General features: G+C 40.7%; 1 protein-coding gene across 3 annotated transcripts in view; it reads left to right on the forward strand.

Moving 5' to 3' along the window:
• LOC133441696 (F-BAR and double SH3 domains protein 2-like) overlaps positions 1-19,615 on the forward strand; it is a 95,562-nt gene that overhangs the window by 18,900 nt on the left and 57,047 nt on the right. For all 3 annotated transcript variants that reach the window (XM_061719261.1, XM_061719262.1, XM_061719263.1), the window contains one exon: positions 2,396-2,441. In XM_061719261.1, coding sequence (XP_061575245.1) covers positions 2,396-2,441 — 46 coding nt within the window. The remainder of the gene's footprint in view (positions 1-2,395; positions 2,442-19,615) is intronic.

The following is a 19,615-nucleotide window of genomic DNA, read 5'->3' on the forward strand; positions in this document are numbered from 1 at the left end:
CTCAACACATTTTTATACTAAATTAATATAAACACATCTTAACAATTTAACAGTTTTGCAGTTTTTCTTTCTTCCCCCCCACTTTCTGTCGTTCAGTGAGAGAACTGAGCTCTAATTTCTTCTGTCAGGACTTTAAATCTGGGCTGGATGGTGTCAGGTGCTCATATGCATGTGGAGGTGCTCATTGATGAGCCTGAAACGATATTTAGTTTTAATTATGTTCACTGTGGAGAAAGCTGCTTCACAGCTGTATCTGGACTCAAACATGGGCAGGATGTTTTAAGGTGGTCAGTTTATTTTTCTGTGACTTCAGTTCAGACTTGAGTGGATATGTTTGATGAAAAACTTTGTGTTTTGTTTCAGTGGCGTTTCACTTTCGCACTTTGAACGCCACGGTCTCTGAACGTATGAGACACTGGTTTTGTCCCAGTGGGAAGACTGAACAGGATGAATTTGTCCATTCCGGGTTGCATATTTAAAAATACAGCGAGGACAAAACTTAGTTTGATTTTACTTTAAGTTATTTACATTAATAAGTTGTCAGGACTCAGTGTGTCGGGTTCATCCGAGCCTGATCAGCTGCGAGGGGCACAGCCCGCACCGCAGCTCTCTGGTCGCGCTGCAGCAGTTACTTTCCGATGCTTTTTCGAAAGCCCGAACAGTCCAGTCCAGCAGACACGACAGCCCACGCATCTACATCTACCATCCTTCAGCAGTAACGACGGAGCCCACCGCCCGAGCGGCAGCCTCAGCCGACCTCCCCGGCCGCGGGGACACGTCGGGATAAATGAGCACGCCGTGCTCGCTCGCTCTGGGCGCAGACCCAAGTAATCGATCCCTGATCCTGGCGGATCTAAACCTACTCTGTGCAAAATGAAGGATTTTCTCTGTAAAGACACACCATTTCTCTTACTATTACACGTACAGCTAGCTGAGTGTCTTCTTCTCCTCATTTGGTTGGGAGTTGCTATGCAGTCCCGCGGCCCTCGCGGCCCACATGTACAAAACTGAATTTTTTTTGGCGGCCCACTAGATGGCGCTCGCGGCCCAAGTGTGGGCCGCGGCCCTATGGTTAAGAATCACTGCTCTAGTGTATCTCTCCTTTGCCTTGAACAGGCTGTGTGCTGCAAAATGTGCTGCAATTCGGTCCCGAATTTCCCGCGCTGTCCTGCGGATGTGACGTCACATGACGCTGCATGTGCGTTCTCCCCGTTCTCCCGTGCCGGCTTCACTGTTGGCTGCAGTACCCCCAACGGCCGTCGTGGTGAAGGGTGGCGCTAGAGAGTCTCATTTCTTAAAAGGAGCCTCAAGCTCCTTTAATATTGTGGGGTGTGTTATGTGTGCTTGACATTCAAATATACAGAATTGTTAATGGCCACACCACAAGAGAAAATATGTAAAAATATTTGATTTTACTCATTTCCATTGGGTTTTGTGAAATGTTGAAATCATGATTAAAATGTGATTAATTGCACAGCCGTAAGTTGGAGTCTCAAAATGTTCCAGAGATCTTCAAAACGGTGACAAGACAGATCTCTGTAAGATTCACTCAAGATGTTTTGCAAATCCAGGCCTTAATTGTACATTAGATCACCAGGTGAGATGACATTTGAAGGTATCAGCTATTTTCTTCAGGTTTACTTCCTGCTTGCTCATCAATTTTGTGGATACTCACAAAGTGTTATAACTTTTGTGGGCTGCCTGGCTGCCATTATTATTTGGCAACCCACTTATCCATCCATCCATCCATCCATCCATCCATCCATCCATCCATCCATCCATCCATCCATCCATCCATCCATCCATCCATCCATCCATCCATCCATCCATCCATCCATCCATCCATCCATCCATCCATCCATCTAAATTCAGAGGTATATGTGAAGCTCTGTCCGTGTAATCATAAATGTCTAGTGACCTCTGCACTTTTAGATGTCTGTCCATCTCTGCTTTACTATATAAATACTGCTTTGTTCATTCAACTTCATGGCCATTATATTTATTGCTCTCCACATTCATGTAGTCAGTGTTTTGGTTTTCATTCTGCACATTCCTCAGCTGTGATAAGATCTTTCACTGTCTCTGCTGCCAGGATGTTGTGTGACGTCAAGGGGGCAAGAGGACCTTTTTTTCTCCCTTTTTTTTTCAGGGTCTGTGCTTTTTGTGGGTCGGAAATGGTGCAATAATCTTTTTTAGAAAGAGCTTTTGAGTGTTAATGAAGAAGTGATAATAATTAATTCCATGCACAGCTTTATGGTGAATTATGTTTCATAGTGACACATGCAGAACGTAATGTAAAATATGTCCATGAAGATGGTCTGAATCTGTCCAGATGTCAACTTGATATCTGTGTAGACACTTCAACAAAGCTATCTTTCTATCTGTCTTCCTGCAGGAGCTACAGTCTGAAGAAGGGGCAGCTGGAGCGAGACTATGCTCAGGTAAGAATGACTGGGCCTTTGCTGTATAAATGCATTGCCAGATCTCCTTTGTTGCTGTTGAAATTCAACCATAGTGTACAGTAGTAGCTTGTTGCTTAATGTGCCACTCAGGAAAATATGAGCACATCAGCTCAAACCCCAGCAATAGGAACACTAAGCCTCTTCATGGAAAAACTGATTGATTGGAACCCTCATATAAAGGTAGGGTGAAGACTTTTTGGACAGTCTCATGGCTGTCAATAATTTTTTGGAGGGGCATCAACTACACATGGAGCGCTAGCCTCCCCTTTCAGTACTGCCCGAATAAATCTGCCCCCTCGTTATTCCCCGCCCCCCATAACTCTTCGTCTCACACCCACGGGCATGAATCCTCATCCTGTCAGTGAATAGAAAATATACAGAACCAGGACTGAGTATGAAGACTAGCTCTTTTTTCATTCTTTTTTTAACAGTGTACCTCCAAGATAGGCAGCTTGTGTATGGTTAGGAGACGTTCACTGGATGGGACAATGGGATTTTCACTGTTTGTAAAACTATTGTTTTGAGGATTAAAACAAATTTGTCCAATTTTTCAGTTATCATTTGGCTTTATTTTGTCAAAATATTTCAAAGGATTCTCATACAAAACTCCGAAACTGCATTTCAAATACAAACTGCATTCATTGTTAAAATATTACAGTTACACGAGTTAGATCAATTACGAGAACCTTTCTTTCTTCCTCACCTTTTTGGTTGTGACTGAACATTGTTGCTCTGAAATTTTACAATAGTAATAACTTTAAACTGCACAGTTGGTTCTTTTTTAGGAGCAATGTTAAAGGTGTTGTATATAGCTCAGTTATAAGTGCCTACAGTTGTATTTACTCGGAGGTTCGGACCCGCACCAGTCTGAGGAACTTTGGAAACTCTGATACCTGAGCTTTAGATGTAGGCTGATACTGAAAACTCATCTGGTATCTCTGTTTTATTTTTAAACAAATTCAACAGTATTTCTTTTAATCAACATAAAATAAGGCAGTATCTGTAATATGAATAAATCCAGGAAATAAAAGTACACCCACAAATATGTAAAATGAAACACCTCTACAGTATATTTTGACATTTGAACAGACTGAAGGTCCAAACGTCATAAATCTTTCTGCTGCACTTTTAGTTGATATAATGACATATGATCAGCCACTTCAATACCATTTGGAAAGAGCAGTTTCTGAGAAGTATTTCCAACCTGGGAAACTACTGCTGCTCCACATCTTCTATTACACAGCGAAATCCAACATTTCCAATAACTCTCAGGGGCTGGCCATCTAAGGGAATTAATTCGCCAGATTTATCCATCATTGCTCTGGGTCTCTGTCTTTCTTTGAGGCCTTTGTATCATTTATTAATGAAAAACAAACTTCAAATTTTGAGGCTGCTCTCTCCCTTAGACTTGATAAACGTAAACTTTTCTAGCTAGCTCTATCCAGGAAATCACATGCCATTACGTCTCCCTAAGAGCAATTCAAAACAGGAAGTTTAAAGGCAGTATTGTGTCATTTCTTGCTTTGGCTTTTAAAGAAATAAAGAAAAAATGGGATTCTGTTTATAAAAATGACATGGTATCACATGGTGCATAGAAGTAAATACTCACTGATACCGATATCCTCATTTGCAGCAGTATTGAATATTTCTGATATTGTTATCAGGACTCGTATAAATACTCTACCTGTGTTTTTTATCTTTGAAATCAGCGTCTCGTGGTGCAATAGAGTAAACTTGTGTGGAACCACATAACATAAAGTTAAGAAAACTGCCACCCAGAAATTTCTGGGTCCTGATTTTCAGACTGGACTTGTGTCACTGCATTATATTGTCCATTATCTATGCCCACTTCTTCCTGCTCAGGGTCATGGGGGTCAGCTGGAGCCTGTTCTTGCACTCTTGAAAGGCAGTTTACCAGACTGTCACAGGGCCATATATTGTCCTAGATCACATATGTTTCCAATGCATGTCCATGCAACATGAAGGAGAACAGACATATTAGAATGTATGCTGTTTTCTACCTATGCTCATGCATGAGTTCTTGTCCTTGACCTGCACCAGCAGTGGGGCAAACAGAAATCCTCTATTTGATCTTTTGATGTACATCTGGGAAAGTCATTGCTACGATTATAGTCTCTCAAACATGACGTTGACTGCTGTTAATACAAATGATGCCGAATGTTTTGAGGTGGACATGGATGTCATTTTAGAGTGTTCACATGAACTTCTGATGCAAGGCACGGAACTGTCTGATCAATCCTTTCCACATCAGAGTTGTTTCAAGGTTGGACGGTGTTGCTGTTAGTGTATATCTAGTCTGAGGGACAGTTGTTATTAATGGCTGCACCGCTGCTTCAGTTGATCATTGCTAGATTAACAGTCTTCCTCTCTTGCTCTGTACTACACTGGCCTAAATTTTGGATGAATTGTAGCAGAACTTACCTAAAAATGAAGTTGACGCAGATGCACTATTTGAATTATGTTGTTAACTTGCTCCATAACTGGAAGATGATATCAGTAATTAATGTCTACAGTGTGCAAAAGCGATTTCATATAAGCAGCAGGTTAAAAACCAACTCTGCTTTATTTGCTCTGTTATTTGAGCTGGTCTGAGTCCTGTCAGTCAGTGTCCACAGCTAACACAACCCCAACTTCTCAGAGTTGTTCAAATATTTTCACAGCCGGGGAAAATATTTAATTACTGTATTCTACTTTGTATTTTTGTAGCATTTTCCCAATCTGAGAAAACAAGAACATATGCTTAATTTACTCACCTTATGAATAATAGATAAAAATTCAACGGCAATGCATACAGTGATGCCTTCTGGTTTCTCTTTGACTGATTCTTAAAATGAATAGAAATTCACACATGTTCTGCAGGCAACATTTGGTTTCACTTTTCTTATTTCTGTTTAGTTATATACAGATGTTTCAGCACATCTTTCCCCAACCTTCTTTTGCAGATTTTGAATATAATCCATGTATTCACTCTGCAGTGTGTTTATTTTGCCATTTCGCATAGTGCTTTGTATTTTTGCCTCAAGCAAATTAAAGCAAGCAATCCTGCATTACATCACTACTTTAAGGCTCCGCTCAAATCTTAAATTGAAATGCGTCTTCAGAGATCCAATCACAAGTGGCCAGTGCATACTGTGTGAGTTTACACCTGACAGAAAAATATGTATTCTTGAGTGATCTGAACTTCCCACTCTATATGGAAAAAATAACCCTTGCACATCATTGCTGCTTGCAAACACTGAATGTATTGTTATTTTTAATAACCAAAAGCAGCAGCTGGAAATAACTAAGTGGACCTTACAGAATAAAACAGAAAAAGCCGGAAATAACAAGAGGAGGAAGATCTGGCACAAACTGTATTCAACAAAAGATATGTACAAATCTGTACAAAAGGCTACAAATCAGGGTGTGTGCAGTGTAAGGAAAGATCTACTACGAACAAGAAGACATTGAATGACAAACGGCTTCATGTGGAAAATCAAATGAACCTAAGCGATTGACATTAGTTCACAAGGGAAGACACTGTGCTGTTGTGTTCAAAGTACAAAGAAAGTATGGACAAATGTGTCCCAGATCACCTTCAAATGCATCTTGAGTGAGTGTGAATCCATCTTGGAACATGTTCAGGCTTTTTCTTTTTTTTTAATACTTTATTTTTGTAGAAAAATCATACAAAGAAAACAAAAAAACATACAGAATAACATACAACAACAGTCGGTCACCTATACATTGATACACACCCTATTCTCATGAGGATACATGTCAGTCCATACAGAAGTGGGTCAGTGGACATCTCTTGTGGTCATATACACAATCCATTTATCCCAGTATTGCAGATATTTTTCCATCCGTAGATTTAGTGAGAAGGTCATTCTTTCCATATTTTGAATGTTAGACACAGTATCTATCCAGTCTGTCCTTGTCGGAGGAGAAGCCTGTAACCATCTTCGCGTTATAGCTTTCTTGCTGGCTGCTAGCAATATTTTAAGTAGGTACTTATCGCGCACCAATAAATGGGGTGCGATGTTGCCCAAAAAAATAACAGAGAAAGAGCAATCAATTACATCACCAAAAATATTTTGTATTGCCTGTATGATCTCTTGCCAATATGGCAGAATAGCAGGGCAGTTCCAAAATATATGAAAATGATCTGCCAGCTGTTCTCCACAGTTCCTCCAGCATAGACCCCTGCCCGTCTCCCCTGTCTGCCTACATTTTAACTTAGGGGTTATGAAATACCTAACCAGACTCCGCCAGCAAAAATCTCGCCAGAGCCCGGAGCTGGTAGAGCCAGACTGCACAGAGCACATGTTCAACCAGTCTTCTTCTGTGATGACAATACCAGATTCTTTCTCCCATTTTAATCTAATCTTATCTGTTGAGTGATTTTTGGTAGATTGAATACGGGAGTACAATTTTGAGACAAGTTTCTTATTGTTGCCATTTTTATACATGTCAATAAACATGTCAATTAAATTGGCCTCGCATTTTTCTTTTGGTTTTATCTCATCATTAAAATAAGTCCTGGTTTGAAGGTACCTGAAGAAATCATTTTTTTCTAAACCATACGTATCTGAGATTTTCTGGAAGCTATCAAATTCCCCCTTTGACGATATTAAGCAATAGCAGGTGACACCCATTCTGTGCCAGTGATTAAACCTCCCATCAATCCTCGCTGGCTCAAAGTCAGGGTCGAAAGCAACCCATCTCAACTGTTTAGACTGTCTTTGGAGTAATGGTGATTTACATTCCTTAAACCAGATTCTAAGGGGAACTTTAGACCATTGATTGAGGTTACCAGAATGCTGTTCATACAGTATTTTACTACCCAGTATGGATTGCAGTGGTATCTGTAATTGTGATGTTTCCAAATCCTTCCATTTTGCTGTATATTTTGGGTTACAGCAGCATGCTAGCGGTCTCAATTGTGCCGCCTTATAATAATCTGCTAAACATGGTAGCGATCTGCCCCCTTTCTCCTTAGACAGTTGCAATGTTTTGAATTGAATCCTTGGCCTTCTACCCGCCCATATAAATCTTGAAATCCACTTGTCCCATTCATTAAATTGCATTGGTGTAACTAAAATTGGCAGGGATTGAAAGAGATATAGGAGTCGGGGAAGTAGATTCATTTTGATTGTTTCTATCCTATTGTGCATGTCCAAGGGTAGCTGAGACCACCTGTCAATGTCTGACTTGATGTTTTTACTTATGGGACCATAGTTGCTTTCGTATATTTTGGATAGATCTTTAGGTATTCGAATCCCCAGGTACTTAATCTCTGATGAGTTCCATTTGAAATCAAATTCATTTAGCATGTCTTTCCGGGGGGTAAAATTATAACTTAAAATTTGTGTTTTTTGCACATTTAATTTATATCCAGAGTAGGTACCAAAGTATTTTAGTGAGGACATCAGTCTAGGGATGCTAACCTCTGGCGCTGTTACAAACAGCAACACGTCGTCCGCATATAGGCAAATCTTCTGTTCCAGGCCTCTAACCATTATTCCTTTTATTGCCTGGTCGTCCCTAATTGACTGAGCTAAGGGCTCGATAAATAGGGCAAAAAGTGCTGGGCTAAGAGGGCAACCTTGACGGCAGCCTCGTTCCAGTTCAATGGCCCGCGAAAGGTGACCGTTAATTTTGATTCTTGCATTCGGTAAGAGATATAATGTTTTAAAGCATCTAATCGAGTCATCTTTAAATCCAAGTCTTCTCAGTGTCAGGTATAAATACTCCCAGCGTACCGAGTCAAACGCCTTTTCGGCATCTAGACTGAGTGCTACAGCTGTGTTATTCCCCTTAACCACATGATCAAGTACATGCAGCACCCTTCTAATATTGTCTTGAGTCTGTCTGTCGCGCACAAAGCCTGTTTGGTCTGGCTCCACCAGCTCAGGTATTATATGCTCCAGTCTTTTAGCTAATATCGAAGCGTACAGCTTATAATCAATGTTCAGTACAGAAATGGGTCTGTATGCACTACACTCTTGTCTGTCCTTCCCCTCTTTATGGATAACTGAGATTATTGCTTCCCTCCATGTTCTCGGAGGTTCACCTTCTCTAAGTGTGTGGTTAAAACAATCCAAAAGTATGGGAACTACTTGTTCTTTAAAGGCCTTATACCACTCAGCCGGATAGCCATCCGTACCTGGCGCTTTATTGGCCTTCAGCCTAGAAATCGCCCGTTCTACTTCTTCCTTTGTAATGTCTGCTGTTAGGGCTTTATTCTGTTCTTCACCTATGGAAGGTAGATCTAATGATTCCAAGAATTTAGTTATATCTTGAGGGCTAGTCATGTTCGGTTCCCTATATAGTTCTTTATAGTAGTCTTCAAAGATTTGTTGTATATCCTCTAATTTGTGGCACACTTTTTTAGTTTTAGGGTCTCTAATTTCAAATATGGCACTCTCTGCCTGTTGCTTCCTTAGCCGCCATGCTAGAAGTTTCAGGGCCCTAGGGCCATTCTCATAATATCTCTGCTTAACAAATTTGGCTTTTTTCTCTAATTCCTGCTCATAGAGTGCATTTAGTTCCTTTTTGATTGTGTTGATTCCATTAAGTATGTGGGGATCCTTTCCTTCAACGTGTTCCCTCTCCAGCACTTTCAACTTTTCTTGTAAATCCGACATCTTTTTATTCCTTTCTTTTTTCCTATGTGATGTGTAAGCAATGAGCTTTCCTCTGATCACCGATTTAGCAGCGTCCCACAAGACACTCGGCGATACTTCCCCATTATTGTTGTTATCCATATAGTCTTTAAATTCCCTCTGTACATAGTTCTTACATGCCTTGTCATTTAATATACTTGTATTGAGTCGCCAAAGTGTGTTTTTCTTCTTATTGTCTAAGTGCAGAGTTAGATAAACAGGTGAGTGGTCAGAGATATCTCGAACCCCTATCGTACAGTCTTTGAGTCTGTGTCTGTCTGAGTTGTAGGTAAAAAAATAGTCAATTCTTGAGTGCACTCTGTGACTTGCTGAATAAAATGTGAACTGTTTTTCTGTTGGGTGGAGCTCCCTCCAAACATCGATCATCCCGAGCTCCATCAACAGATTTTTAGTCACTCTAGCATTGGGAGCAGGCCTCTTTGATGTGTTAGAGGAGTCTAGTTTACATTGTAACTGGATATTCCAGTCTCCACCACATATTAAAACTCCAGAGGCTTCAGAAGCTATCAAATTAAAGATTTCTTTAATACCTGAATGATCTTGGCCAGGTGGTATATACACATTAACTAATGTGACTTCTTTTTGTTCAAGGAAACCCTTAACAAAGACATAACGACCCTCTTTATCACAAAATTCAGAAACCAATTGAAAATTCACTCTATTAGGAATCAGAATAGCTACCCCTCTTTTTTTCCCTTTCTTGTAACTAGAGTAAAATGTATTTTTAAACCCATATTTTTTTAACTTTTCGTGTTCAGTACGGTCGAGGTGAGTCTCCTGCCAGAATACAACATGCGGTTTCTCCCTTTTCATCTTTGCAATAACCTTACTCCTCTTAATCGGATTGTGTAAACCATTTACATTAAGGGTAATTACCCTATATTCCTGACATTGCATTTAATCCCACAGTTAGGTGAATGACATGACATTGGTGACCAGACTTGAACTGTTCTCGAACCATAGAACAAACTCAAAACACAGCAAAAAACAAAAAAACAAAAAATCAACAAACTTAAGTAGACCTCCATTTTGAAGTAAAACAGCACTTCTTAAAGGTGGGGGGAGTGGTCTAGCTAAGCACCAGAGCCCCCCTTCAGTGCAACCTATAATATCCCCAATCCAAGGGTGTATTTGTGCACTTTGTTTGTCAATATCTGATCTCTTTCCCATATATGACGGTCATCTATATTAACTCTATAGGTCAAGAGTAAAGCAACACATTAATAAGTCCAAAGTATAGTCCCATATACAATTAGGAGCTGCCAGTAGCGCATTCAGTATATTTAAAAAAAAAGAAAAATAAATGAGAGCAAGCGAGGGGGAGAGGAAGAGAGAAAAAAAAAAAAAAAAAAAAACAGGTGGCAAAGTTTTTACTCCCGCACATCGCTTTCCCCCTCTCCATCCTCCAATGGCAGTGTCAAAATAAAATCAAAATTTAAAGTAAGAGCTCAGTCTTAGCGGGGGGAGGAGTCAGCTACAAAAAACAAGTGACAGTCCCGCCCACTATGAACGCTTTTCTCCTCTCCATCCTCCGGCGTCACCAACGTTATTAACCAGGTTGCCTTAGCCAACTCTCTGCTCTTAAAATGTTAGATCAATGAACAGTATGTTACCTCCCGTTCCCGTTGCCGCCGAGGCCATTATGACCGCTGAAAACCGCGCAGCTTCTCCTTAATCCACGCCTGGCGGGTGCGTCGGTCAGCTGTTTTCCCCGTGCGCTGCCAGGTGATCCTCCGCGCTTTCTCCGGGAGCCCCGACTCCGCAGGCTTCTCACAGGTAAGCGGCAGCCCCCTCTTCCTCAAATCCTCCGCCGCCTCCGCTGCGCTCCCGTAGGTAACCGGCCCGCTGTCAAAGAAAACTCGTAGCTTCGCGGGCGGCGGTGTCTGGAAACGTATTCCCTTTTCTCGCAGAAGCCTCCTAATCTGCGCGTACGCCTTTCTTTTTGCCAGCGTCTCCGCTGGGTAATCATGGTCAAAATAAATCCTCTTGTCGCCATAGTAGACCTCCCTCTTCTTCCATGCAGAGTGCAGCACAAGTTCTTTGGTTTTAAACTCCTGGAAGTATACGACCACAGACCTGGGCTGCGCCTCTTTTGGGGGTTTGGGGCCAAGCGCTCTGTGGCACCGCTGAATCCCGAGTTCAACTCCGGCGAGGGGCTCCAGCTCCTTTTTAATAATATCTTCAATAAATTGCTGGATGTTGTTTTCCTCGGCTCCCTCTGAGATGCCATAAATGCGCATGTTATTGCGCCTTGAGCGTGCTTCCAGGTCTGTCAGCTTCGTCTGCAAAATATCCTGGGCTTGTAGAGACTGGCTCAGCGCCTCCTGGAATTCCGCGGTCCACTCCTCCATGTCGGCTATCCGCTCCTCCGCCTGGTCCACTCTCTCGGTTGTAGCCTTAAGACTGGATGTTACCTCGCCCAGCTTGTGTTGAATCTCCTCCCTTATGTTGGCTAGCTCCCTTTTCAAATCATCTCTGAAGCTGTCTCGGAAGTTGCCCAGCTCGGTTTTCATTTCCATGGCCATGGTCTTTATGTCTGCGCGGATGGTGGCGACGTTAGCCTCCATATTCCCCGCTGCTGACTCGGCTTGTTGCCCGCGGCCGCCATTACCCGGCACGTGTTGCTCAGCTATGGCCCCTTCTGTCGCCAATTCATCGCTCCTCTCCACTTTCCCGAACTGTTTACTCCTGCCTTTCCTCTGCTTTTCCCCTTCCATCTTCGAATGAGCAAATTTGAGAGAGTAATTATATTTAAATTGGGGAAAAATCTCCGACCGTCTAAGAGGGATTTTTTATGCGGCCATCCGCTTCAGGCTCCAACCGGAAGTTCATGTTCAGGCTTTTTCATTATCGCTGGGCACTTGTGATCGGCTCTCCTAGGAGGCATTTTAATCCAGGGTCTAAACGGGGTCTCGGTAAAGTCCTTGAATTTATAGTTTTTACGAGAGAGAGAGAGACTTCGACTCCGTTGTCTAACTGTATCTTTTCTCCGTCCCTGTGTGCATGCACCTGAAGGAAATTAATTTACAAAACTGCACCACGATAGGTGGCATAAGTGCCTGCTGTCAGATTTTTAGCATTGGTCTTTTCTGGTTGACTCAACACACTAAAAAAACAAATAAATCTTTGGCTTAGCTCATGTCAACATGTGAAATGGTGAACTGGATAGGCTGTATGTTTTGTACGGCCTGTACATCTTAGTTTTCATTTTCTTTCCTGTATCTCTTTACATCGGCTTCTTCCAGTGGCTACAAATGGAAACTGGAGCATGCTCAGTGTGCAGCGCTTCAGTCCAGTTACATTTTTGGATGGCGGGATTAAGTCGACTTCAAGGGCGTTATGTGGATGTTGAAGTTGTTTACATGCTTTTTAAAACCATAATTTCAGTTAGGCTAATATACTTATTAATTTTTTATCTGACATTGATGTAATTACAATGTATTAAAACTGTAATTTGAGTGTTTCTTATAATGCTTCAATATTTGGGATGCTTCCATAACCAGGATCGCAGAAGTGACAACACTGCAGCTCAGTTCCATATGTTACTCACATCGGATTTTTTTTTTTTTTTTTTTTTTTTTTTTACTTTATTTTTAAGAAATTTTACAATATATATGGAACAAGGGGAAAAAAAAGAAAAGGACATTAACAAACGGCACAGATGGGATAATAAAAAGCACAGGGGTAAAGTGGATCAATATAATGTGTACATTTTAAGAGATAGAGCTAGGTCCAGGTCTCAAAGACAATTGTATTTTTATCTTCGTATGTCCACAATCTACTGTATCATTCATATTATAGAGCATAAAGTACTCAAAGCCAAGACAACAAAACACAATCACATAAATAAATGCTAACTGTGTCCTGCTATGGTGAGGAACCATATTCCAAATGAGCTGTCCATTTCCTCCAGTAAGTAGAGAATTTATCCATGCACAAGTTCAAGGAAAAAGTCAGTCTTTCCATGTCATATATTTCTTTCACAATTGTAATCCACTCCTCCTTCGATGGGGGCTCTTTTGATAGCCATCTCCTCGTAATAGCTTTCTTACTGGCCACCAACATTATTTTAATCAAGTATTTATCAGTAACATTGATTGTGGGTGAGATATTACCAAGATAAATTGTACAAAAATCGTGTTCAATCTCAAAGCCTACAACTGATTTAATTTTCTCCACTACATCCCGCCAGTAAGGTTGTATAATCGGACAGTCCCAAAAGACGTGGAAATGGTCCGCTTGGGCATTTCCACATTCTCTCCAGCACCTTCCGTAACTTGGGTGACCTTTATGACGTTCTTTAATTTTGGGAGTAATAAAAAAACGAATCATGTTCTTCCAGGAAAATTCCCTCCAATGACCAGAGCTGGAAGTGCTCATTTGAGTTTTGCAAATATTTAGCCAATCATCTTCTGAAATTGTTATTTTTGCCTCCTTTTCCCAGGTGGATTTAACATAATGAGTGGAATAATCATTGAGGGACTGTAAACAGGAGTAGATTCTAGAAATCAATTTCTGGTTTAACTTAGATTTGTATGCATCAATCATGATGTTAACTAAATCAGAGGTACCTCGCTCTGTTGTTTTTATATCACAGTTAAAATAAGCTCTCACCTGTAGGTACCTGAAGAAGTCTTGGTTTTCCAAGTCATAGTTGTCTTTAAGTTTTTGAAAACAGTCTAGTCTCCCTTTACCAGAAATGAGACAGTACGTTGTAATGCCCTTCCACAGCCACTGTTTGAAACGCCCATCCAGTTCGGCGGGTTTAAAATCCTTATCATGCGCCACCCATCGTAATATTTTGATATGATTTTCCAGTTTGTTCTTATAACATTCTGCAAACCAAATGTTTAGGGGGGTTTTTGTCCAGATACTTAGGTTTTGTTTATGCATTATGTATAGATTTTTGTCTCCTAGCAAGCTTTGCAGGGGCATGTCTAATTGGCTTAGTTCTAGACTTTTCCATTTAGCATTATAATATGGATTGCACCAATAAGTCAGGTACCTAAGCTGAGCAGATTTATAATAGTTATCTATATTTGGAAGAGAGAGTCCCCCTTTTTCTTTGGACAGTTGCAAAGTTTTGTATCTGATCCTTGGTTTAAGGCCTTTCCATATGAACCCAGATAGCATTCTCTTCCATTCCGTTAATTGCTTTTCAGGTATTTCTATTGGTATTGACAGAAAAAGAAAAAGCAATCGCGGCAAAATATTCATTTTAACTATATCTATTCGATTGTGTAAATCTAGTGGTAATAAACTCCATTTATCCAGGTCTGTCTTTATCTCTTTGGTAATTGGCAAATAGTTAGTTGCATAAATGTTGGATAAATCCTTTGGAATTTTTATTCCCAGATATTTGATAAAGTCATTCTCCCATCTGAAATCGCACAGATTTTTTATTTGTAAAGAAGGTGTATAATTAAACGAGATGATTTGTGTTTTATGAACGTTTAACTTGTAGCCCGAATAGTGACCAAATGTTTTTAAGGATGACATTAATTTGGGTAAACTCAAATCTGGTTGTGAAAGGGTGATCAATATGTCGTCTGCATAAAGGCAGGTCTTGTATTCAGTGCCTCTGAAATAGATTCCTTTTATGTCTCGGTCTTCTCTAATAGCCTGAGCCAGAGGTTCGATAAATAATGCAAACAAAGCCGGACTTAAGGGACATCCCTGCCGGCAGCCTCTTTCAAGTGACACAGGATTAGACAGACTACCGTTTATTTTGATTCTGGCTGAAGGGGAATGATATAATTTTTTTAGGTATGAGATAATTTTAATATCAAAGCCAAATCTTTGTAATGTTAAGTATAGATATTCCCAAATAACTGAATCAAATGCCTTTTCGGCATCAAGGCTGAGGACAATGGATTCACCTTTATCTTTGCTCATTTGCTCCATTAAATGTAAAGTCCGTCTCACATTATCTTGTGTCTGTCTGGTTTTGAGGAACCCAGTCTGGTCTTCATCTATCATGTCCGGAATAATATTTTCTAATCTTTTTGCTATTATTGAAGCAAATAATCTGTAATCCAAGTTCAAAATCGATATCGGTCTATACGAACTGCATTCAGATTTATCTTTGCCCATTTTAGGAATAACTGAGATAATGGCATGTCTCCAAGAAGCTGGTGCCTCACCCCCATTAAGTATGAAGTTAAAGCATTTCAATAATGTTGGTGAAAGTAATTCTCTGAATGTCTTATACCATTCAGCAGAATATCCATCTTCACCGGGCATTTTGCTTGTCTTGAGTCTCGAAATAGCGTTATCCAATTCTTTTTGTGTTATGTCATTCATCATTGTTTTATTCTGTTCTATTCCAATGGATGGTAGATCCAGTGAGTTAAGAAAATCTGTAATACTTAAGGAGTCTACTCCTTTCGGTTGCGCGTACAGATCTTTATAGTAATTTACAAAAGACATTTGTATTTCTTTTAGTTTGTGACAAGTTTTACCAGAATGCGTGTTCTTAATTTTGTGGATGGATCTTTCTTCTTGTTGTCGTCTTATCCTCCAAGCTAACAGTTTTTTAGCTCTCGGTCCATTATCATAGTACTTTTGTTTGATGAACTTTGCTTTCATCTCCTCATATCTATCATATAGTTTATTTAGGTTTTGTTTAATAAGTTTTATCTGATCTAATAATTTGGGATCATTAAGTTCCACGTGTCTCATTTCTAGATTTTTTAGTTCCTGTAATAGGTCTTTTATTTGCTTCTCTTTTTCCCTCTTTTTAATTGAGGACCACAATATAAGTTTTCCCCTTATTACTGCCTTAGCAGCATCCCATACAGTACCTGGAGACACTTCACCGGTATCATTTTGTTCCAGGTATTCTTTAAATTCCTTATGAATGTATTGATTACATAAGGGGTCATTTAATAAGTTTGTGTTAAGCTTCCAAGTTGTATTTTTAATTTCAGTGTTAAGATGTAGGGACAGATATACACCAGCATGGTCTGAAATATCTTTGACCCCTATTTGGCAGTTTGAGATTCTATGTCTCTCTGAGTGAAACATAAAAAAGTAGTCGATTCTTGAATGAACATTATGGGGATGGGAGAAAAATGTAAATTGTCTTGCTGTTGGGCTTAATTCCCTCCAAACATCCATCATACCTGCTTCGAGGAGAAGTTTCTTAACAGTATCTGTCTCAGAATTAATTCTTTTCGTTACATTAGTGGAGTCAAGCGAGGGTTGTAATTGTACATTCCAATCTCCACCACAAATAAGGACCCCCTCAGCCTCTTGAGCAATCAGATCAAATATTTTCTTCATAAATGTCTTATCATTACCTGGGGGTCTATACACATTTAAAAGTGTTACCTGCTTATGATCAATGTAACCTTTCACTAGAATGTATCTCCCTTCGGTATCCTTTATCTGTTTGGAGATTTGGAACACAACTTTGTTAGAGATTAATATTATAACTCCTCTTTTTTTTCCATGTTTATAGGATGAATAATATGCATTTTTAAAGCCCAAATGTTTAAACTTCTCATGTTCTTTATCATTAAGATGGGTTTCTTGCCAAAAGATAACATGTTGTTTTTCTCTCTTCATCTTAGTGATCAACTTGCTCCTTTTGATAGGATTTTGTAGACCATTAATATTTAATGTAATAATCTTATATTCCTGATTCAGCATTATGACTCTTTAATTTTGATACACACATTTCCCACCTCTATTACTGTAAGCATGTAAATAAAAACCATCTGTGCTGAACATAACAATAAAACAAAAATAACCTCCAACAGTGAAGTAAAATAACAACTTCTGAACAGGGAGGGGAAGCCTCCGAAGGAAGGGCCCCTCCAGATGTGTCCTAACATCATCCAAAAGCGAAATTAGTTCGCTCAAACAACGGTTCGGTGTAGTTCAAGTCACCCCGTGGAACAGTCCGATTGGTATATATATATATATTTTTTTTTAATGTTTTTAGCTAAGAACTATGGCATTCAACACGTGTACAATCAAAAGGGGGGCGTTACCCGTCACACAGCGCAAAAGAACAACTCCCAACAGTGTCCTGAAATACCTCTCATCATTCCTAGTTTTGCCTCCCTCTCATCGTCACTGATGCGCGCACCTCAGTCCATGCTCTCCTGATGTGTGAGAGCTCGCTGGAATCTCCGGAGCTTCTCTTTAGCTCGCTCGATGTCTGCGCCCCGGCTCCGACGCATCGGGGAGCCGGCGGTCCGCCACGCGCCCTCCGCCAGCTTCACATGAGGCGCCACGGCCGTCCGGGATGCGCTGTCGGGCGCACTTCCCGCGTCGGTTCCCTCGTCAGCTGTTAGTATCCCCCTTTTCAGCATATCCTTCGTCGCTTCATCCGCACTGTTGTATGTGGTGGGTCCTCCATCATAAAAAACTCGGAGTTTAGCGGGTGCAGGTGTTTGAAATCTGAGTCCACGTTCTTTCAGCACTTTTCTCAAAGGCGCATATTCCTTCCTCTTTTTGATGATTTCTGCTGGGTAATCATGATCGAAGTAAATTCTCTTCCCATTTATCTGTATCTCTCTTTTTTTCCATGCGCTGCTGAGCACAAGTTCCTTGGTTTTATACACGAGGAAATATGCGATCATGGATCTCGGGGCTGCTTGCGGTGGTGGTTTTGGTCCGAGTGACCGGTGGCAACGTTGTATTTTGAGGTCAATGTCAGGGAGTTGCAGCTCCGATTTAATGAAATTCTCCAGAAACTGACATGCATCCTTCCCCTCCTCTCCCTCGGGGATCCCGAAGATGCGGAGATTATTTCTGCGGGAGCGCGTCTCTAAATCTGTTAGTTTAGACACAATGCGCTCTTGCTCCTTCAAAGCCTGGAGAAGCGAGTCCCTCGCAGTCACACTCCACTCCTCCACATCGGCCACTCGCGTCTCCATCTCCTCCATCCTTGCCTCCGTGGTTTTGAGTTCTGCCCCGATCTCGCTCAGTTTCTGATTAACTTCTTCTTTAAAGTTTCTGAGCTCTTCTCTCAAGTCTCTTTTGATTGTCTCACAAAATGCGCTCAATTCTTTTTTCATGTCCTCGTGTCCTGCTTTTATGTCAGCGCGGATAGCATCTAAGCTGGCCTGTAGGGCGTCCATGGGAGCAGGCACGTTAGCTGCACCTGAATCAACTTCTCCTGTCGCCATATGTTCGTTTTCCTCAACGTTTGGACTCGTCGCGGTCTTAGCGTTTCTCAGTTGGTATTTCCCCATAGGAGTTCACAGGTATAAACTTGGTGGGTTCTCTATAACAGGGGAAACGTCGGACCGTTCCGGGAGCTCTCTGACTACACCACCGACCAGCTCGCCGCCATCACCGGAAGTCCCACATCGGATTTTTTAATGACAGTCTGAACGGCGCAAATCTGACCCAGGCCACTTCAATACATGGTCTTAAATCAGATACACATTCGTTCTGTGTCGAAGCAACCGCAGTCAGAACGGTCATGTCGCATTTCATTCGACTTGACCTCCCCAGTCCTGATTAGTAGCATTAATGCTGCCGTTGCTGAGGCGTAAATGACCATCACCAGTTCAGTGACAATTTTGTGTTTGGCTTTTGGAAGGTCAATCAGCTACTCCTGCTTGCAAACAACTCCCCTGTTGTTATGGTTACTCATCGTAGCAGATGTAAAAAAGTGCCAGACGTAGTGTGGCAAATCGCTCAAGTAGCACAGTGTCCAAACCAGCGTGAAAAATCTCAAAAAGATAATCTCAAGAAACATGCAGTAACACATACTTTGATAGGAACTGCTGCAACATACCGCCATGAGTGCAACGGTATTAAAGAACATATTGATTGCCAGTTCTAGTCCTTTCCTTTCTGATTTGGAGTTTTAGTTTACTACTGATTTGTCAGGTTATACAAAACTAAAACAAGTTTCCCAGTAGAACTGCTTTGTCATACTTGTGTTGTGTTTGTTGTATATAATGTTTTTCAGCATGAACTCCTTCACATTCAATTACACGCCAATAACCACACTATTAGCTGCAAAATATTCTAAAATATTCAAATACTGCACATCAACCATCTAACTTTTAAGTCCATGATAACATGAAGATTCTTTGCACCTTTTTTCACCGAAATAATCCTTGTTCTGGAGCCCAATTACTGCCAACAAATACATATGAGAGTAGAAGTGGAATTGTATCGCTGCTGCATGCGTGTATCCTTGTGTGTCATCAATTTCATGCTGTCTAAATGATTAGGTCTCCTCTGATCACCCTGCTAGATTTCAGGTTATCCACACTCAGTGTTATCCTTCCTCAGTCTCTTACTATTCTACCTCAATATGACTGCAAAACCTTAGAAATAATAGTTGCCTAGCAACAAGCTCTCTAATCAAAAGCATGATGAAACCCCACCTAATTGTAGGTGTGTATTTGTGTGGGAATTTATGTGCACAGTTTTTTTTTTAATGCATAATGAATGGAAAGGCCATTTTGTTTGCTTGCATAGATTCATAAACAA

This window comes from Cololabis saira, chromosome 4, assembly GCF_033807715.1.
Source record: "Cololabis saira isolate AMF1-May2022 chromosome 4, fColSai1.1, whole genome shotgun sequence".
Lineage (NCBI taxonomy): Eukaryota > Metazoa > Chordata > Actinopteri > Beloniformes > Belonidae > Cololabis > Cololabis saira.